The sequence below is a fragment of the Halichoeres trimaculatus genome, unplaced genomic scaffold (assembly GCF_033239565.1).
Source record: "Halichoeres trimaculatus isolate MK-OKI-2021-1 unplaced genomic scaffold, fHalTri1.1 fHalTri1_scaffold_7, whole genome shotgun sequence".
NCBI classification, from domain to species: domain Eukaryota; kingdom Metazoa; phylum Chordata; class Actinopteri; order Labriformes; family Labridae; genus Halichoeres; species Halichoeres trimaculatus.
Window position 1 is genome coordinate 20822501 of NW_027437185.1, and position 22594 is coordinate 20845094.

The 22594-nt window shown below is 41.8% G+C and overlaps 2 protein-coding genes across 5 annotated transcripts in view; one reads left to right on the forward strand and one right to left on the reverse strand.

The window, feature by feature from the left end:
• insyn2b (inhibitory synaptic factor family member 2B) overlaps positions 1 to 22543 on the forward strand; it is a 23341-nt gene extending 798 nt beyond the window's left edge. Inside the window, exons 2-4 of one of the 2 annotated variants that reach the window (XM_074674129.1) lie at positions 9491 to 11366; positions 15124 to 15198; positions 19577 to 22543. In XM_074674129.1, coding sequence (XP_074530230.1) covers positions 9823 to 11366; positions 15124 to 15198; positions 19577 to 19760 — 1803 coding nt within the window. In that variant the 5' untranslated portion in view covers positions 9491 to 9822 and the 3' untranslated portion in view covers positions 19761 to 22543. The remainder of the gene's footprint in view (positions 1 to 9490; positions 11367 to 15123; positions 15199 to 19576) is intronic. The other variant, XM_074674131.1, reaches the window with a different exon arrangement.
• dock2 (dedicator of cytokinesis 2) overlaps positions 1 to 22594 on the reverse strand; it is a 133919-nt gene that overhangs the window by 29544 nt on the left and 81781 nt on the right. The window lies entirely within an intron of this gene.

The following is a 22594-nucleotide window of genomic DNA, read 5'->3' on the forward strand; positions in this document are numbered from 1 at the left end:
AATACCATTAATTTATAACTTTTGCTTTTAGCAAAGGTTTAGTTTGTGTGTGTGTGTGTGTGTGTGTGTGTGTGTGTGTGTGTGTGTGTGTGTGTGTGTGTGTGTGTGTGTGTGTGTGTGTGTGTGTGTGTTAACATGTATTTGTGTGTTTGTTGAGTGACCGCTATTAAGAGCCTCTGAACCAATCACCAGAACAGCTCGTGTAGCTTTAATATGGGATTATATTGCAATAACCCTTCTCTTATACACTAATACTGCCCCTGGGCATCTGTGTATGTGTTTCTGTGTGTGTGTGTGTATGTGTATGTGTGTGTGTGTGTCACTGAGAGAGAGAGAGAGAGAATAAGCAAGAGAGAGGAGAGAGAGAGAGAAAGAAAGAAACAGAGGATGTTTATGCGCAAAAAAAGAGAAGAACAAGCACATAAGTGATGGGATCTACGTCTGGACAGTAAATCTTCTATCTATGCACTTAGAATTTACGTAACCTCATCCGTCAGGACCAATTTCAAAATGACAGTTTGTTCTTATAGGGCTGTGTGTATATGTGTGTGTGTGGTGTGTGTTTGTGTGTGAATTTGTTGCACAAAAATTTTTTTTGAGGGCACAAAGTAAAAACTTGATTAAAAATCACCTCACTTTCTCTATCGTGTACTTGCTGAGGAACATTCCACAGTAAGATTCTTGTTTACTACACTCACAACGTTGAACATGTTCAACTTTTGAATCATTTGCTCACAGAATATATAAATACACAGGTAAAGTCTGACCTACATACCAGCAGAAGCATTTTTCTTTGAATAAACGATGGTGTAAAGTCATGACGTTTGGATGTGAAGGAGACATACAGTGGATCTGTGATTAGAATAACCCTAAGTGCATTTTCTGTTTTCATCCCCTGATGAAAGAATGATGCATAGCCAACTTATGCTGGAAGAAACTCCCTTTGGTGCAAATCAAATCTCCATAAATTGCTTACTGTTACTTACTGTTATTTATTACATGCTTTGGTGCTTAGGATATTTACTCTTTAAGTCACTTACAAGTTGTTTTAGGTCGACTAAATAAAATAAATGAAGTTTTTTCTTTCATTACTTTTTAAAACTGGAAGGATTTTGCTTGAAGCTATTCCTATCAAATGCATGAAAGCAAGACTAACAAATGTTTGACATAAGTGCTGCACACACAGAGACAGCTAAGAGATATAATGCAAATTATGTTCAAAGACAACCTAATCAATAGCTCATGACATTATACGCGGCTGACTTTAATTACACCCCTTTTCTCTTGAGAATGACAGATGATGGAGAAGAAAAAAAATAAAGGTTAAGGGAGATTGACAGCAAGACAAAGTCAAACAAAATATGTGCGTGAGAGCGCATGTGTCTGTGAGTCACTGACACTTGAACCACTCGACTAACCAGACGGACTGTGAACAAGTGAGGAGAAGAAGATGAGATGGTGTGAAACAAAAAAGGACTTGAGAGTCAAAAGGGCAGGAAGATGGATGAGGGAGAGGCGGGGAGGGCGGCAGGATGGAGAGATGAGAGGAGGAGAGATAGATTGTGGGTTAATGATGGAGAGATTGGATGGGACATGCGGACAGCATGAGTGATATAGAGACGAGGGAGAGAGATTAGATGATAGAGGAGGATACACAGATGAAGGAGAGGATGAGGGGGGATTTGGGTGAGGGGAAAAGGGACAAATTAGAAAAAGGGAGAGTTCAAATGCAAAACCCAAACAAATCTGTCTTTTTTAGCCGCACTGCAAAGATATGTGTGGCTATGTCCTTAACTTTGCTGTTGGCTTACAAGATCTAATTTTCCTCTTTACCCTGTTCATCATTGATAATCAAATATTTGGTGGCAAATTCCTCATAAATATTCAGATTTACATTCTTACCATGGTCTGCTGCTTAACTAACACCAAATCCCCCAGCCTACAAACAAATAAATTAGGCTGGAGGATAGAATTGTCGATTCTCTGCTCTCTGTCTATATTTCACCCTCTCTTCTGTTACAGGTAGTTAACTGGCTGTAAATAACCTTTCCCATACAACCAAACTATTTGTTTTTCCCTCAGAGGGCCATTTGACAGCTCATTGCTCTGAATTATGACCTATTTACCTCCCTATAAAAAGTCAAGGAGCTAAAAGCTCTTAGACTGCTAAGAATAATCAGGATTTACAGAAATGGACCAATGGAAAGCTAAAAAACACCTTAATTATTTACCTCAGCCTCATTATAATAAGTTACCTTCTGATTTTAAAACATTCAATGATCACCAAATGGAAAACATTAACAGATGAACATGGTGATTGTTTACTCTCTAAGTAGAAGACATTACATTAAGGCCAATCCCGTAATGCAAGACAACTACTCTATCTCTCTGTTCAACACTTTTAATGTCTTGCAGGTAATATTTAAAAGATTCATTCACACTGACCATGTAATGTATGCAGTTGAAAAAAAGTTTAATTACATTTGAATAAAGTGTCTTTTTGAGGTATTCTTAGTAAAAGGTGTAAAGGTCTTGACCTGTTTGCCTCACAGGTCAGCATTACAGAGGCATCAATGGTAAAAGTGTCTTCATTTAAACATCATCACATCCAAGCATGAACACTTGTGCTCATAGCATAGAACAAACAATTAGAAGAGTTTGTCTAAGGAAAACAACCCTCAGCTCTTTTATTTTTTTAATTTCTAGATGAAACCACAGAACAAACACCCTATTACTCATCTCCCTGTGATCTTCAGGAAATTAAACATATGATATCAAAACTCATATTCAAGGTCCTCATTCATGTTCTGAGCAAAGTTAAATCAACCAGACATAAAAAAAGAGACAGACAGGAAGTTGTATGACACTTGGTGTAGAGTGGCACAAAGCTGAGCCTGAATGACTGTAAGCTTTATTGAATCATTCTTGGTTCCTGTTGGTGTTAGGGTGATCTATTAAGGAAATATATTCTCACAGCTTATACCAATATATGCCTTTTCTTGTGTGTCTGACTCCCCAGCGAGTTCCCTTAAGTTGTTTAAAAATTGATAACCCAATGAGTGGTACCGTGATGGTGCTTTTATGCTGTTAGGACTCTAATGATGATGATGACTCATTCCACCCTGACGTAGTAATACGCCTCTAAGGTGCTGTACTGCTATCCAGCAACCCTCCTTAATAAAATATACTCAGACACTGAAATGTGCTGTTTAATTTCTTTTTCTTCTAACAAATTTCAAGAACAGGCATTAATTTTGTTAAAATAATGGTTTGGAGAAGTGAAAAATAATATTCTCTTGTCTTATCTTGGACTTAAATTAATTACTAATGACTTCAAGTGAACGCTTGTTTTGTCAGCTCCATCCAGTTAAGAGTACAAGTCAAAGTAACTAATTACAACTAATTGCCCTCAGTTTTCAGCACTGACCAGAAGAGTTCAGGACAATCTGTTTCCAAATTTTTAGCAGTGTTACAGTTTTAGCCTAAGAGCACACACACACACACACACACACACACACACACACACACACACACACACACACACACACACACACACACACACACACACACACACACACACACACACACACACACAAACACACACACACACTAAGAGGAGAGAATTTCATAATTAATCTGTTTTGAATGCATCAAGGTGAAGGGTTAATTACTGCTGCGTATAATTGGGGGCATGACTAAATTGTTAGCCAGGCCAAACATCCATCTCCGCTCCACCTCCTTAATCTATCTAGGATGACCAAGAAATGCATTTCCAAAACAGCAAACACCACTTTGCCTCAAAAGGCCTCTTATGGAACCACTGGGTGACAACACTGAAGCATCCATCCTTACCCAGAGAGTTACTTTCTGTGAGCTCTTCAGTGTTTAAAGTGTGACTAGCAATGTGTGGTGAAAGACAGGGTTGAGCTTCAAAATCTATAAATAGACTGTGATCTCAATTCCTAGCTCACCGGATAACTGTTCAAAGAGAAAAAGAAAAAGCCATCGCCAGAAATCAGCCAAGAGGTTACTGCATCTTGGTAAACCATGTGGATCCTCTGCTCTCGACATGATCTATTTTCCCACATGCAACCAAAGCTGCTCAAACCATTCCTTTTATCTCTACATGGGCTTAAAACACACTGAAATGGAAACAGGAATGCTTCTGTTGCCAAAATCTTGTTCTGCTCCATCAGATATTTCGTTTGAGTGGAAATTTCTTGTTATTAATATTACACAAATTATAATAGATACACAACCGCATATGCATACGTTTGAGTGTGTTTTCAAAGTACTCTGTGGTCAGAGGAAAAGTGACCAACAGTCAAGGTAAAATGACTTGATAAGGTAAACATATTTAGGCCTAACAGAGTCTAAAATCTGAAACCGAGCCAACCAGTCAAACTACTTTCTTGAAATCATATTTTATTTGTGGTCCACAGGCTCTGGTTGCTGTGTCAAAAATTACTCTGAAAAGCCATGATATGATGAAGTTTGGCAACGACTGATGCAGAACCCAATTATTCCTATTATTTCTTTTCTTGGACAACAACAGCTTCTATAGCTTGTGCTGGCTGAGTTAGGGAGACACTTGAGTCCCTTACAATAACTCAGGTTTACACAATCTGCCTCACACAATTCTTCAATGGATTATGCAGGGTTGGCTGAGATGCTTAGCTTTTGTAATATGAACATTAGCTTTTTTGGCTTGTGGCTCTTGAGTTGAAGTGCTTATTAAAGTGCACTGTCCCTGAAAAATACAGTAGTGCCCAATTAAAATGTGTGATTATATAGTCTGCAGAAGGCTGAGCTGGCTCCCTCTTGCTTTGCGGTCATAATCAAATGCCTCCTCCTGTCTGACCTTTTTAAGTAAACCCTCACACTTTGGTCCTGCTACTATGAGTACCATTCCTCTTTCTCCTTTCCCATAATCATCCCATTTCTTATCCAGTAAATTTTACACACAAGTTTCCTGAACGTTTGAGAAAAAAACAAGCTACAGAATGATTCATAGTAAGAGTTTTAGAGCATTTTGTTGATTCAGGTCAAGCAGTGAACTTCTACCTGAAATGATTTGTCGGCTGATCTGTCTGACAGTTTGACTGCTGGTGCTATAAACCTTGTTTCAATCATCAGATATATTAAAACACGTCACAGGGGGGGTTCAATTTGGTGACACTGTAAACTTTATGAAACAGATGGCCATAACTGAGTGGACTGATACTCAACTCTCAAATCTAGTTTTACTCTCATATAACAGTATGCAGCTACAGAAGTCAGTGTTTGATTGAAAATGTATATTTTAAGTACAGACAGAAGGTTAACCTTGTGAATAAATATCAAATGCATTAAAACAAAGGGCTAAAGTAGAGCAGCTTTTTTGGTTCCTTCAGTTCTTGACAGCAGAAGAATAACTCTGACTACATCACCCAAAATGCAATGAGCCCCCTGTCTCCATGGGCCAATAATGTGCTGCATTTGTTCTGCTGTGGCCATGAGTGGGCGATAGATAGTGAATGAGAGAAGCAGTGTGATTACTGAGCAGTAAAGCGAGTCTCAGTCTCTGTGAAACCTAGACATACTCGCGCACACGCTCACGCACACACACGCACATACACACACAGCAAGCAGGTCCGTCAATCTGTGGTTGAAGAATGAGGCTCACCTTGAAACGACAGGGGACTCGATTCGCTGGAGCATTCAGCGTTCTGTTACCCCTGCAGAGATGTGGGGGCGCACTAATTCACAGAAATGTTACCACACACACACACACACACACACACACACACACACACACACACACACACACACACACACACACACACACACACACACACACACACACACACACACACACACACAAGGCTGTGCTGAGACTAACTAAAACCACCAACTGGTAAATTAAAATCATTGCATGTATAAACAAATTTCATAAAAAGCTGCACTCTGTCAAGAAACTCCCTGTAGTGTTTAAAAGCTGTGTGTGTGTGTGTGTGTGTGTGTGTGTGTGTGTGTGTGTGTGTGTGTGTGTGTGTGTGTGTGTGTGTGTGTGTGTGTGTGCGCGTGTGTGTGTGTGCGTGTGTGTGTGTGTGTCTGTCTGTCTGTGATGACAGATACTCCAGCATACTTGCAGTGTGTATTGATTACTGGCAGACAGTGTGTGCAGCTCTCTGATTCCCCTGCTTCCTCTTTAATGTCTCCTAACACATCTCTCCACACTCTGCGCCTCTCTCTTTATTGTTTTACAAACTCTATCAGACACTTGTAGAGATTTTAACGCAGGAAAACTGCCCTTAACACATCTTCCTTTGACACACACTTTAGAAGCACTTTTATCTGCTCTGCACTGTTTCTCCTTCATCTCATCTCTGCCCCTTATCCCTTCACCACCTTTCCACACCTCCTTGTGCTGCCATCTCCACGTTTCCTCTCCCCTCCCTCTTCAGCCCCCAGGCTGACAGGGTTACCTCCCTCTCTCTTCCATGTTCATTTTACACAGCTGGAGGTTTGAAAGACTCAGATTGAGTATGGAGACAGAGGGAGGGGGAAGAGATGCACGCATCAAATCAAAGTCAGCATGACAGAGACGGGGAAAGTGGGCGGTGAGAGAGAAAGTGCAACAACAAATACAAGTAAAAATAAAGAGGAGAGTGAAAAAAGCAAGTGATGTCCAATACGATTTGGATAGAGGTATAGCTGATTTCTGACAACTTGGTATTATTTTTCTCAGAGAAGTCGAGGTGAGGCTTGAGATGCTAGGAACACCCATGAACACAAAGTCTTAAATACACACACACACAGTGCATAATTACAGAGAGACACAGAAAGAGAAAGAGAAGAAGTTTACTGCAGCAGGTGCTCTGATGTCTGGTGTAGCTGCTGGAGGAAAAGACAAAAGCTTGGAAATGAGCTGCAGTGAAATTACCTTCAATTGACTTAGTTTGAATCCCAAGGCAAACCACTTGACTATATACAGGCATACACACCAACACACACATGCATACTTATGCACGCTCATCTGCAGTCCTGCCTCTCTTCGCTGCACAGACACAACAGAGGTTTGCTCCCTCATTCTCTTCCTTTCTCTGTTTCCATCAGGAAAAGTATCATCATCATCTGCAATTTCTTTTTGCAAACAACACATCTCATTCCTCATCCACCCAGCGGCATGCTTTTTCAAATAACTCTCTCATGCTTCCTTTCCTTCTTATTCACACACACACACATACAAATATAATACACTTCTATGAAAAACAAACTAAACAGATCTTGGTCTTTTTTTGACTTCTGGGTCAAGATAAGTTGGCTGACAGTCATCCCAGTTACCATGGAAGCCGATCATAAACAGTCTAGGCTGTCAATTGACAGAGTAGGCTGTAACCCCCTGTGAGCTCCTGGGCAAACTGTCAGTCCTTTGGCCAAGCTGACTCTCAAGATATCTGTAAAAATAGCAGCAGAATGTCACTGAAGCAGAAATCCTTTGAAAAAGCCACATGTAGAGACCTTGCATTTTAAAGCTCCAGGATCTCTAAGTGACATTTTCGAGGACAAATATTATGTGCCTTTGTCTTCAGCACTAACTGTCAAAGACGTGTGATGCAGACTGTTTTTCCGGCAAACATGAAAAAGTTTAATAAAAAAAGGGATTAGGAAAAAAGGAGTCTAAAATTAAGCTGTACCAAGAGTTCCTGCAGCCCATCGGCAGGCCTACCAGCATAATAAACTGTATTCCTTCTGCTTTAATAATTAATGATTTTAAATGAAACCTGAAATTCCAAAGAGTCTGGCAATATTAATTACACTCTCTGTCAGGGGAAGGGAATTAAACGTCTTAAAATGTGATTCTTAAAATCTGCTCACGCTGTCGGACGAGAATGTGACATCAGGCTTTAAATGAGCCAATATAGGTCAGAGAGATCAGCTTTGTGACAGAGCAAGAGCATGACTCTGCTGCTGAATGCGTATGAACTACCAGTGCAGCAGTCAGGCTCATCACAGTCAATATGACGACTCAGTGACTGTCCGCGAGCAAGAGCTGCAGGCTCAACATATGCTGGCAGGCAAATATTCAAAAACTCTTTAAAAACTTTAAACATGACATTTTCTGTTGCTTTAAGCACTTTTAACTTTTGTCCAAACCTCATGGGCAAAGAAAGTGATAAATGAACAGTGTCACAATTACAAAAAATCTTTGCTGGTCCAATTTTGAATTAACTCAGCAAAGATCTGTGCTGTGATGTGGCACCAGCTTACATAAAGTCCTTTTGTGTGTGCCTGCTGGCAGCTAATCCAGCCCATAGTGACAGAAATATGAAGATAACAGTTTCACAAAGAAAAAACAGAAAAATGAGATACAAAGACAAAAATGGAGAAGATAAAAAAAGAGCCTAATATTTTTACAAATAACCTTTTGTGGCTGATTCTGTCATCATTTGCCTAAATTGCAAAATTTGAATATTTCTGTGCCTGTCAGGATCACAGCTGGACAGAGGGCTGATTTATGGTACGATTGCTCTAAATGTCAGAATCTGATCCATGTCTGAATGTTCTGATGAATTCGACTCTAACAATTGCAAAGATACTAATTAGAGCTTTGTCAATTTATTTTAGAGTTTGATATGTGCAATAGCCTCAATCATCCAAAGTAAGAGTGAATATTTTGCCTAGTAATATCAGTGTCATACTGGAATATCAAATGAATTGTGTTTGTAAGTGTAAACAACCTTCCCTCACTCTCTAAGTATCTACTTCTTAAGTGTGAGTGTATGTGTGTGTCATGCTAACAGGAACTACTGCAATGGCCCAATTTCCTCCAGAGGAAAATGGGTTATATTATCCTGCCCCAATTTTATCAGCCCACACTGTCATGGTGCAAAATCAATTCCAAAGTTATTTGATGTGATTAAAACTCAACGATTAATTAGCTCACTCTTCAAACAATCAAATAATGTGTTTCTCAGTGAAGAAACTAATGAACATTTGACGGATGGACTGAAGCACAGATTAATATTATGTGAACACACTGGACAAAGCTCAGTAATGAGAAATGCCAAGAAATGATGCATTACACGGCTGTGTGAAGCAAACACAGCGCCTTATAACAAAGGACAGCAACAACAGCTGTAGTGTCCTGAACATGTGAGATTTACTGATCCAGCTCCTGGGCTTGATGTGCAACCAGCAGCTTTATGGAGACATACCCCATTAGCCTTAGTATGTCTCTGGTCTTTTCTCTCTCTACCTTGAAGAGAAACATCTTGATGAGTTTTAGTGTTTTGCCTCTGTAACTCCCAACCTTCTGCTCTAATAAGAGGTTGATAGAGTTCTATCGATCTGGTCAGTGTGTGCGTTCAGTCGAGGTCGAAGCTGTTATGTGGTGCTTTACGTGCCTAATGTCTGTGTCTTCGGCCAAACTGACTGCTGATTCCCTGTCTCCCTTTTTTGGTCTGTCTGTTCTCTCGTTCATTGCCTCTCTCCTTTTTGTCCCCAGAGAAAACCTGCATTGCCCAAAAATCCCTCCAACTCATCATCTTCAGCCTACTGGGTAGAGACTGAGAGGAGTCTTAATAGTGATGTCCAGAAGCAGCTGAAGTAGTACGGAGGTCATTAATGAAGGGACATTGAGAGTCTATTGGATATTGAATTTCTGACTCCAGCTTCCACATAGGAACGCTCCCTCTGCTGCAAACACATTGACTTGTTTGGATAAACAAAAGCGGGAAACATTACCGCCTTCTTTAGCCCTACTGACGTCAGCTGATGTCGCCGCTGGATTCCAGCCCGTTCAGCTCTGCAGGGGGCTGAGGCGACCTGCAGAGGAGCATGGGCAGAAGGGTGGCTGACCCAACCAATCCAGTGCCTGCGCTGGGGGTTCCCCTGGCAGGGGGACGATGGGGCCCGCTGTGCAACGTCGGGGTGCAAACATCTCCCGGACTGCGGACTCTTCCCTCCATCAAACGACACGGAAGCCAACCAGTCAACATTCATCGGCCAGCCACCATGGCAACAGACAAAACAACAACAGGAAAAGCCGGAGTGATCAAGAGTGACAGCAGCAGTCTGCCGGTGTCCAAGGAGACGTCTCAGAACGAAATCAACAGCCTGACACAGGACGATATGGGGTCGCAGGGGTCAGGCAGCGGGATTTACTGCCAGATCAAAACTATACGGACAAACCCAAAGGAAACACGAGTAAAAAGGACAGCTCGGTACACAAATGGTAGTGTGGTGGCCTCTGATGCAGTAGGAGGGGTCTGCACTGAGGGAGCTGAAGGTAAAGAACTTCCTCAGGAGAGGAGGAGGGTGCAGTCTTTACGTGGGGAGGGCCATCGCTCGGTTTTGAAGACAGGGAGTGTTTGTACAACCCTGCACGCCACGCCACCCCGGCCCTGTCGAATGATGGCCACTTCCCCTCCGAGCCTATGTGCCACATGTGGAAGGAGACGATCACAGATCACACCCTGCACAGGTGCATGTCGAAAGAGGGCTGTCAGTCAAATAACAGTGAGCCAGACTTTACCCAATCCACCGCGGAAGACATCTGTGACTCACAACCAGTCAAGAAAAGAAACCTCACTGGATTCCAAGTCTCATGTAAAGACAACAGATACAGCTAACACCTCAACACACACATTAGCAAAGACAAGTCAAATCCCGCAGCTTTCACATACCATACCAAAAACCCACAGCTCACATTCCAACAGCACAGCACATGTACTGAACAAAAGCAAAGATGCAAAGCCTCAGACAAGGCCACATTCTGCAGACTTCTCACACTATAGGGACTCAGCCACGCAAACAGCAGAAACACACTTGTACAACAGCACTGACAGGACCTCGCACACACGAGCACCCACGCCATCTGCAGAAGTGCCAGAGGAACCAAATTCATCTGACTCGCACAAGCATGAATTGGCTAAGACCCAGGACAGTAATGAACATGTGCATCATTACACATCAGTCCATATCACTGCTAAACCACCTTCCCTTCACAGTGACCCGTCACTCCCACCAAAAAACTCACCTAAGCTTACTTTTTCCAAACCATCCACACCTGTAGCGCAAACCAAAAACACCCCGCAGAGTGCAAACACCCCACAACAAACATCCTCAGAACGGACCAAACTCAAGGGCTACACAAAACAGAAGAGCAAATCATTTGATGATCACACTCTGCCTTGTAAGACTCATCTGAAAGCACACTGTAACGGGGCTCCAGGAGGATTACTGACTGGACGAGGAGTGAACGCACCGCTTGAGAGACAGTTACAGAGTGTGGAGGAGAACCTGGTGTCCAACCAGGAGAAGATCAAGGTGCTTCTCAACGTCATTCAGGACCTGGAGAAGAGCAAGGCGCTTAGCGAAGGGTAAGAGAATCTGTAGAACTGGAGTTTAAGATCAAACAGAAAAGAAAGTCAAGGTTTTCAAACGACAGCTGAGGTTTTTAATGCAAGCTTCAATACAGTACTGGGTATTTACAAGTATGTCAGTGAATGCAACAACCAATCAGCCTGTTTGGCTGCATAATCATGTTGGAATAAGAGTGCTGAGCAGAGCTTAAAGTGATACTCCGGGATGGAACAAGTTGGGTCCTATCACAGGGTTTAGGGCAGAAATTACCCCTACAGCAGTGATTTTGTGCAGCAGAAGCCCAGGGTGCACGCACCAAACACCCCCTCCCTGCTCTTCTGCCAGTTTCCTCTGCACTCAGACGGGGCCATTTTTTACTTGACCAAAAACACAAATAAACGGACTCCCACCGAAAAAATCTGATATCGGTCTGCAGTCACGCTTTATTTAGAGAATTTTCAGCGCGTTACTTTCACGTTCTGATGGTGTCGTAAAACGGGGCTACCTCCGCTGCAGAGCCACAGCTGGTTACGAGGCACTCGCCGCTTAGTGTATCAGTCTGCGCGCAGGGCGTGCCAGATATAAACAAACGCAGGTAGTCAGCCAGGACGAAGAGACACAACGAGAACTGGAGCCTTATTTAGCAGTGTTTTTGTGTGAAAGTAACGCGCTGAAAATTCTCTAAATAAAGCGTGAATGCAGACCGATATCAGATTTTTTTCGGTGGGAGTCCGTTTATTTGTGTTTTTGGTCAAGTAAAAATTGGCCCCGTCTGAGTGCAGAGGAAACTGGCAGAGGAGCAGGGAGGGGGTGTTTGGTGCGCGCGCCCTGGGCTTCTGCTGCACAAAAACACTGCTGTAGGGGTAATTTCTGCCCTAAACCTTGTGATAGGACCCAACTTGTTCCATCCCCGTGTATCACTTTAAGATAAAAGTGACAATGGAGGAGAAATTTAGGAATAGATAAAGATAAAAATAAGGATGGGTCAAAAAAAAAACATGAACAAGAGTTTGAGATATTTTTGTAAAAAGAAGAGTTGAAGTTGGAGTGTTTGGGGGTGAGCTGAGGTGATAAGGAGAGGAAGAAGAGAGGATGTCAAGGGGAGTCCACTGGATTAAGAAGAGAGTGCATTTGAGTTTTTATAGCAATATATACCGACAGGCTTTCAAGTCCGTGTAATAGATTTTAAATGTCAGCCAGGCTTGAAGAGAACTGCTGTAGTTTGTGTGTGTGTGTGTGTGTGTGTGTGTGTGTGTGTGTGTGTGTGTGTGTGTGTGTGTGTGTGTGTGTGTGTGTGTGTGTGTGTGTGTGTGTGTGTGTGTGTGTGTGTGATTCAGGCCCTGCAGGGATGTACGATACCTGCCAGCTTGTAGTCAATGCTAGCAGATCCTTCCTCTGTCCTTTTATCCTATATACCTTATAGAGTTCATTATCCCCACAGTGACTTTACCCCAGGAGGCATAACAGTAACACGCCCAACAAGTTTAACTAATCAGGTCTTCCTTCGTCTTCCCTCTCATTCTTTTGATTATTAATCACCCTGTCCTCCTTCTGATCCTTTGTTTCTCTCCTCTTCACACATCCCAGTTAGCTTTTGTTCATTCAATCGACACCCTCCTTCTTTTTAACTTCCTTTAAGCTATTCACCCTCTTCTTCTACCTCCACCCTCGCATCACTCTTACCTCTGTTCTTAATTATACCTCTTCTCTCTCCTTATCTTTCTTCTTCCTTCCATGAACCACCCCTACTGTGAAGCACTCCTTTGCCCTCTCACTTTTTTTTGATCCACTCCTCCTCTCAGCCCCGACAGCCTGTCCATCACTCTCCCCTGCTGTCAAGTGTTGACTTTCACTCTGTTTTGTCCTCCGCCCCACCCCCTCGTCCTCTTTTGCTCTGCATTCTTTACCTCTTCTCCCACCTCCACCTTCACCTTATCTGTCAGCTTCTCTTCCGTTTTCCTTTCTCAATCTTCTTCCTCCCATTCCTTTTTGTATCTCTTATTTTCGCTGGTTTCTCTTCTCATCCCAAGCGTCCATCCTTTAAAGTGATCTCAAAAGTTACCACTCAAAAGACTCATTAATGCTAACTTTACAAATTAAAACATACACTTCTATTTTCAACAATATAACCATTACTACCCATACTCTCCTACGAGTTCCTTACATCAGGATAGATGTCGAACCTGGCATCCACCAGAAGGAGCTTGAACAAATCTGTCAGCAATTCTCCTTCACTGCCATCAAACTGACATTCAGTTATCATCTGATCTTTCCCAAGCTGTCTGTCTCTGTGCCTGGGTGAGGTAATGTCACATATATCTTTAGAGTTTCCTTTGCACAATTGTACAAGGCAAATTTTCGGTTGGAGACAATATAGCACATCTAATCTTAATCTAATCCAGTCTAGTAGTGTTTGATGTATTTTGTTGGTCTGGCTTAAATTGTTGGCTAAACTACTCAACACTTCCACTAAGATTTCCAGAAAGTTTGGTCCGTATCCATGCTCACGGTCAAATGCAGATTAAATGCAGAAGCCTCTATCCATGTGCTTGTCAAACGTATGAACAAAAAGGAGCCCTAACTCCCCTAAACCCCCTTTCATATGTTTTTGCTCCTCCCTTTTTTTCTGTAACAGATGTCTCCAGCTCCAAACTAATCCCAAACCGATTACCACTGAGAGATGCAATTAATGTTTAAGCTGCACAACAAGGCTCCTTTACGCAGCGTACATGCTGCTCTGCACTGTGAGAATGTATACTGTAAGTGCTTGTCGTTGGGAGCGTAGTTGAGAGGTGGAGTAAAGACCAGAGATAATTGAAAGAACCAGCAGGTAAAAGGGAGGACATGTATGTATCTGACTGTATTCCAGAAATAAAGTCCTCTAAATGGGCTTCTGTGATCAAAACGCTGGCTGAGCTAAAAGCGTGTTTGTAGCTGCTCCTGAAGCAAATTTTAGTTTGCCCCTGCTGTTGTCGTCTTTAATAAACACTGGCAGAGGAGAAAAATTATGACAGTCACACAATTTTTCTCCTCGTGATTAAAACGTCTATTTTATCAACATAAATCAGCCACTCCCTCATCACAGTTCAGTGGAGGGCCAGCCAAAATATCTTGGCAAAATAGAGCATTTTAATTACACAGCGGTCAGCATGAGGTTGTCAGATGTTTGTATCTGGCTTTATTCTCCAACAATTCTGGCCGCCTCCTCTTCTGTAGCCCTGTTCAACCTTGATAACATGGTTGGCATTTGTGATCATATTTTCTGTCATGAAACCATTTTCCGACACCGCTGTTTGAATAATAATGAAAAGCACTGAAATAACACTGCTCTTAACACTGTCTGAAGCAGGCCTGTGTTGACGTTCCCTGCTAACAGTTGATATTCCCACTCGCCTGAAGAGCAAACAGGCAGGTTTAAACACAGCAGGATAACTTGGGCAACATCCTGAATCCCCCAGCAGCTCTTTATTTTGAAGCACTGAGTTTATATAGGTGAAAAAGGAAACAACAATCGTGAAAGCAGCTGTAGAAGATGGACAGACTCAAACAGTCTCCAGGCGAGAAAAGCGAGGCCTCTTGTGGAGTCCTCTGCTGTTACACAAAATGACAAAATTACACATCCAAAGGGCTGATTCATAAAGAGCCTTTCCTTTGAGTAGACTGTTGCTCTAAATAACTGAGGTTATCGCACACTAAAGGTAATAACACAGGTTTTTGTAACATCAGGTGTTGTGGTGCTGTGTGTGAATGTTCTACGTCTGTTGTTTTCTGCAGTCGCAGCTCATACAGAACTGGTCAGGACATTAACAACTGCCCCACCTGCCAAAAGACAGCCTGCATCATCTACAGGTAACCCGATCCAGATAATGAGCTTACTGCATTACATAACCCACCAAAGACAACTCATTCTTCCCCGGAGCTCATCAAACAGCCCTGAGACTTCTCCTATAGCAATCTGTGCGCCTTTTGTTTTTCCTCAGCCTTCCCAGGTTTTATCACTTATTCAGCACATCTTTTGTTTTTGTTTTATATTCATTAGCTTTTCTTTTCAGTATCCTGCTGTCTCTGCCCTTTTCTCCTTCCCTGATAATTTTACTTCTTACACTGTACATCCTATAATATGAGAGATGCGCAACTGCAAGTGATCCCCTCATCCATATTAAAATGAATACATGCACTTTCTTGGAGATTAAAAGGGATTCTCTCTCCACGAAAGTTATTTACACTCCAAAGAGCGTTCTGTGCAAACAAGCAAAATTAATTCAGCACCTAAATGAGGTCTTTTCTGATCCACTCCTCCCTTGTGTGTGTGACCAAAATAATTAATTTTATTCTTAGATCTTTTTGCAATTTACAAAGAAGTGCACTCACAATCCTCCCATCACCCCATCTCATCTCACTCTTATCCTCATCTTTCATTATGTAAATTATTCCATACCGTCTCAGGCGCCCTTTCCTTCATCTTTAACTTTCAATCAAACAGACCTCATCTGTACACCCTTCATTCGTTTCGTCAGTCAAATGGTACAGCTATAATCACCTGTGCCCTGCCTGCAAGACTCAGTGGCTCTCTCTGCTCCAACTGGAAATGTGAAATTTTCTCAAATGCAGCTGCCTCAAAGTGAAAATGAAAACACAAACATTTAGCAACTGCTGCAAGTGGGATAATCTTTTTTGTGTATGTGTGAGTGACTGTAAGTCTCTGTGTGTGTGTGTGTGTGTGTGTGTGTGTGTGTGTGTGTGTGTGTGTGTGTGTGTGTGTGTGTGTGTGTGTGTGTGAGTGATTATCTCACAAAGGCTTGCAGCTTATTCTGCTTGTTTACAGTTGTATATCAACCTCCCTTGCAGGCCACAAGGGATAAAGGCACATTTCACAGGGCCCTTATCTTTCCAGCTCTCCATAATTTCTAGCAGTCCAGCATCTGCATCCCTCCAGTGTTTTTACTTCCTCTTCTCAGCTGTCAGCTCTGAATACACTTTCCCAACACCCTCTTCCTCCTTCTCCTCCAATCTCTTCCTCCCCTTGATCTTAATTAACGCAGCAGGATCCTCAGACCAGTAAGTCGTAATGAACACCAACGGGAGAGGACTGCCACATGACAACATGTTCCACTTATACATCCATACAGATGTTAATAAACATGCAAATCCACACAGCAACTGTTCGGCAGCTCAAACACCCAAAGATGAAACACAGGATGAAATATCCATCTCACTGAAAGATTTATCCATTAAGTGATAAACAAAGTTTTAGTAACATTTTTTACAATCTTAGAGGTCATTTCTAGGGGAATAATAGTCTGGTTTCAGCCTGTCATATGTAAGCGTTTACTGTCTAATAACACTGTATTTTAAATATTGTTAGGTTTAGATTTGTCTATCAGACAAAAACAAGACCTGCTATAGAAAGCAGAGACTGGACTGAATGATAAAACTGTCACAGGTTGCAGTTGAATGTCTCACATTACACAACAACTGAGATAAACTGCTCACAAAAGGAATCTCTGAGAGTTTAGTTAAACAGAATTTAACAAAAGAAAAAGAGAAATCGATTGAACATTCATTAAATACCAAAAAGATTTCTGAGGAAATGACTCTCCTCAGCATAAAAACGCCTCCTGTTAGCGGGTAACACTGAAAAAAATCATCTTACGACAGTAATCCAGACATTAAAATATTTTGAAGGCCTTAAATTCTGATAACTTCAGACTTGTTGTGGGAGTTTTTCAAGGCCCTGCGGCTAACCCTGATCTCAAGAGTATGTGATTCTTCTCACATCATTACCATCCCTCTCTTCTTTTTTCTTAGTTTCACAGATTTTGCTTCCTGCCCCACTTTCTCTTTGTTTCGCAAGTATATATGCAAATATAATCATGTATTTATAAACATTACACAGCATGAGGGACCTTCCTTCTGATGCTTTTATAAGAAACTTGTATATGCATATTTGCATACATCCAAGTACATGCTTGAAAACATACTAACAATAAAGAATGTACAGGTTTTCATGCAATGTGAGGGATGTTATTAACTTTGGCAGATATGCAAAAAAAAAAAAAAAAAAAAATCGTACTTTTGTTCTTATTATTTCATATTAGTAAAAGTATCTTGTGAGGAAATAACTGATTAAAGCTCACAGAAAAAAAAACAAGTGGCAATCACATAAAAAAGCCACAAGTACAAAAGCTCTTCTTGTTTGATTGGGCTGTCTTAGCCTTATCAAACCCTCAGAGAGCATTATGGGTAAAAAGGATGAGAGATAGGCAAAGTGAGACACACAAGTAGAGGATGAATTACACGTGGGACTGACGCATCCATTGGAATGATTGGAGGAGAAAAAAGGGGGTCTGGATGTAGGCTGTCTGCCTGAAGATGTTTTGCTTTTGTCAGTCCTAATTAATCTGTGTGATGAGAGACAACAGCGACGAGAACTTCTGACAGCAGCTTTGTTCTCACACAGAGCTTTAACAGCTTAAACACACACTCTGACATATGCAAGCACCGCATATCTAAAGCTCTTCTTTCCCTTTCCGCTCTCACGTGTAAGCTTCTTATAAATCAACTTCACAGGTTAGACTCACACCATGACCCTGTCCACTACATGTCTCACCTCCACTCTCACATTAAACAGAAAGTCAGGCTTTAAAGAATTTAACAAGCTTGTCATGGTCATGCGTGCCGCTGCAAACCTGTTAAAAATGACAGCTCACGGAACGCACCAAGAGCAGAAGCTTTTCTCTGTGTGCTGTAATCCCATGAACAATAGTGAGGGAGGTAGATATGAGTACAAAGAGGTGGTTAGAGGAGATTCACAGCATGAAGTGAAGTGTGTAGGTAAAGAGAAACCCAACACAAAAAGCTCCTTTACTCTGACACCGAGTACACTATAAATTTAGTGAATGTAGGACGGGTGGACCACTTTATCTTCTCCTTACTTTGTGTATGTGTGTATCCATCTTCTATCATTTATTCATGTCTCCATCCTCTTTTCCCACTACTGCTTTTTCCCTCCTCTTTTCCCTCCTTCCATCACAGCTGTGCTCTTTCCAAGAGGCCACAGACCTTTCTCTCCTCCTCTCCTGTGGCACTCCTCCTCTCCTCCTTTACCCTTCTTCTGTCTTCGCTCCTCTTCTCTGCTGTGACCTCTCTGCTCTGTTTTATTAGAGCTTTCCTCTCTTTCATTCGTCCATCCCTCCATCTCCCTGAGGACACACTTTCCCCATACGTCTCCTTTTCCTCCTCTCTCAGCTGTTAGGCTTGTTGAGGAAGATGCACAGGGTGGATGTCAGGGGAGCACGTTTATGTTTGTGCAGCATGTGTGTGTCTGAGTGTTGGGATGTTGGGATGCTGGGGGTGGAGAGGGTGGGGTAGTTTTCTCTGCTCCCCTCGCCTCATCATTTGGCTCATTAACTCCAGATGCCAGGCCCCTATGCTGCAGCTCCACCCCAATAACACGACTCAGCACGCACACTCTGTCACACACAAAAATACGTTTACCACAAGGGGAAGAAAACTCAAAGTCTACTACGCTTTGACCTGCAGCGGTGGACACTTCAGAGAGATATTGAGAGAAGAAGCTTCAGAGTAGGGGAGGATGAGAGGAGCATAGAAAAAGAAAGCCATGAGGGTCTGCTTTGAACACATCACAAGAGCAGGGGGAAAAAATCCTCCTTTGCTCCCTCATTTTGCAAATTCTCTTCTCCACTCCTCTTCTTTCCATTCCTCACCTTTCTTTTCCTGTTCTTTTTTTCATTCTCCACCCATCCCTCTCATCCCAGCAGCCTGTGATCTATGGGTGCATGATGTGCAGAAGAATGCTACAGACGTGAAATGAGTGCTGAGTTGAGACCTGGGAGAATGTGTGTGTGCTGAAGCTGCATATATCCAAGTTGAGAACAACACATGGTTTTACATCTCCATATAAAACTATATTATGTTAAAGTATCACCTCTCTTTAAGGTGTCAGCACTTTGCCACTACATATAAATGTCACTAAAACTCCTTTGCTCATCTTTTCCCTCATCCCTTAATCTTTCTCTCTGCTCTGCAGTCCGCAAATCTTCCTCACATCCCTCTTCCCATCTCCGACCCCCACACCAGTGCATCTTATCTCTTTCTGTGGAAAATGAGCTATATAAATAAATTTGCCTTGATGCGGCACAACCTCTAAATCATGCCTCCCCCTTTCCCCCTTCAGCTATTCTCTCTATTTCTCTTTCCTCTCCAGTGTGGAGCATGATTTTCGACAGCAGGAGGGACGCTTCCAGGGGGTTATAGAAGCCCTAGAGGGGGAGTATGATGTGCCTGCACCAACCCTGCCCAAACCTACGTCGGTCTCTTCCACCGTGAGCCGCCCCAGCACCAAAACTCGAGTCAAGAAACTCAGAAAGAAGTGTTTCTGGTGGCTGTGAACTTTGACAAACCAAAACAAGCAGGATTACGCGGAAGAGGACCACACAGCTCTGGAATACAGCATCCCTCCTGTGGTCCTGTGGGTGTGACGTTTGTTTACCGATCATTAAAATCAGCAGAGGAATTTTCCAGGCTGCATGCCAGTAGGAGGCAGAGGAGCTGGCAATATCCAACAAGTGACCAGTTAAAGAGAGTGCGCAAGTTAGGGACCAAAAAGCTGCTAAACTTTCCTCTCAGATTCATCTAAGTGCAAGATCACTGGCTGTATTGGATAATTTGAGATTAACTCTGATTTAGGACACTGTTTTGCACTGAATTGCCAAAACATTTCTGTGGCACAGAGATGAAGAACTGGCACCTTGGATGGCACACGAACATACTGTGTGTCACTTGGCTGGGTGCTTGTCTAGACAGATGGACAGATGTGTGAACGGATGTAAGCCAAGAGTGATTCCACACCTTCAGCTGTGAATGAATCTTCACAATAACTTTTGCTGCATTCCAGCAATAAGGACGGGAGCCGGGACAAATTTGGAATCAACCGACTAATAGGAATACTGTGGCTTTGGAGAGCAGAGCAGCCTATAATTCAATGTAGCAACAACCCAAGAGCGTAGTGGATACGCATCCAACAAGCTGATGAGCTCTCTGGAAACAAAGAGACAGATGGCTGGATGGGTATCAGGGTTTTGGAGCGGAGCGTGCTGATTATATTAAGAATACATTAAGACAATGTGATGGGCAGCTGATCACAGACTGACAAGTCCTGTCAGTTGATTAAATAATCTGTCAATGCCGTCTGACAGAAAGATTGATTCTGTCCTTTATTACCATCCAAAATGGTGTGTTTTTAAATCATTTTACGCTCATTCACACACATACACTTGAATCCAAATACATGCATAACAGACACACATTTAAAACACTAGCGGTATCCATTCAGAGAAACACAATTACTCCAAAAACTAACATACAAGTGCAGACACATACCTGTGCACCAGGGGTAGACCAGTGATAATCTCACAGTTAGCTGTCAACCATTAAGCACTTTTAAAGATGTATCAGTGTTCATTGGACACCCATTCATTTAGCCTTATTTACCTTAAGGTGGCCCGATAGGCAAAAAAAGTTAAAAAAGTATATTTTTCGTAGCAAAAGTATGAAAGAAAGAGAAGTTCCTTCCTTTGAGCCGGGAACCTTCTGAAGTGACCAAAGAAGAACTGGACTTTTTTGTGTCTTTTTTTTCTCATATTCTGCGTTTCAACAGTTTAACGCAGTCATTTCCAAAGTCTGGGTCCTGACCCACAGGTGGGTCGCCAGAGATTTTTTATGGGCCAAATTAGTTTACAGAATATTTGCATGAAATTCTCTCTTTTTTTTTTATATATTGTCTTGTCTGTTGCGACTGATTGAAACCTTGACCGGCTCATTAAAACTAATACAAATAGGAATTAGAGTTCCCACAAAAATGAAGACAAAATACAGAAGCAGACTGGACGCTGCGCTCAATACGTGTGAGAAAGATGTGAGATAACGCAGAAACATCATTAAAGAACCCTTTTTTTTTTTTTTATCTGTGTACGTTTATCTGTCAATTGATTTAGAGAATACATACATATTTTGGATTGGGTCGCCATGGCTTGTTCCTCCAAAAAATGGGTCGCTGGAAAAATAGTTTGGGAAACACTGGTTTAACGCCATGAGAAGGCTGACACGTTCCAGGATGTTTTTGACATTCACAGAGCTGTGCAACCTGCTACTTTGGCGAGATTCAGATTAATAACTGAAGAGTGATAAGGGTTTGTATGAAGCTGTTTACACACATTTTGAGGTAATTACTTTATACCGGTATAAAAATTGAAATATGAGCAGTAATGAGCTCTGATTGGCAGGTTACACAGTTCTGGGTATTTTTATTCTTCAAGCAAAATTTGAAGGATGTAGCATTTTCCTCACTTGACATTTCTTCTTTAGCTTAAACCTAGTTAAGAATCACCTCAAAATGGGTGTGGTCGGTATTTTAGCTGTAGTTCCTCAGGAATTCCCGGTATTCAAATTTGAAAACTTCCAAAGGTATAAAATATACATTTTCTACAGCAAAGGACTTATTGAATGTTACCGAACAAAAACATAAAGTCAAAATGATGATTTCTTGCTTATCGAGCCACCTTAAAAAGTAAATACGTGTGTGAAGCACATCTGAATTTCACATGCTCATGTTATGCAGGATTGGGGAGCAGAAAAAGCAGATTTTTATGACTGCCAAACAACTGTGTAAAAACTGTCTGAATAACAATCATTGCTTTGATCACACAAAATGTAACAGATAATCATCCCAGTATCAACTTGCTGCATCATTTGTAGTGCAGCGTTCAGGATACACCTGCAGGCCTGTAAATCAAATGTATATTAAACAATCTGTGTACTCTATAATGAAGGGGAACATTATTGCATTTAAAAGAAACTTTTCTTTAACAAGAAATAAAAAAGTTCAAATTGTGACATTCTTCATCAAACCTGTTATTCAAACTTAAAAATCTGCAAAAACAGCTCCATCCCTGTTGCAAAAACACATCCACACGATTATTTTTCACAAACACGAACACAACCATTTGCAAACTGCTTAGTTCAGAAACAGTTTGAGCATAACCACTAATCTCACAAGGGCCTACTTCAGCTGCTAGAAGACAAGATGGTACAAATTAGAGTCCTGGATGACACCACACTCGCTAATTAATCAAAACAGTCTGTGAGCTCCCATGATGCCCCTCTCTTCCTGATCTTCCTCTTGTATGTACAATAAAAGTGTGTATTTTAAATAAACTGTGCTGTT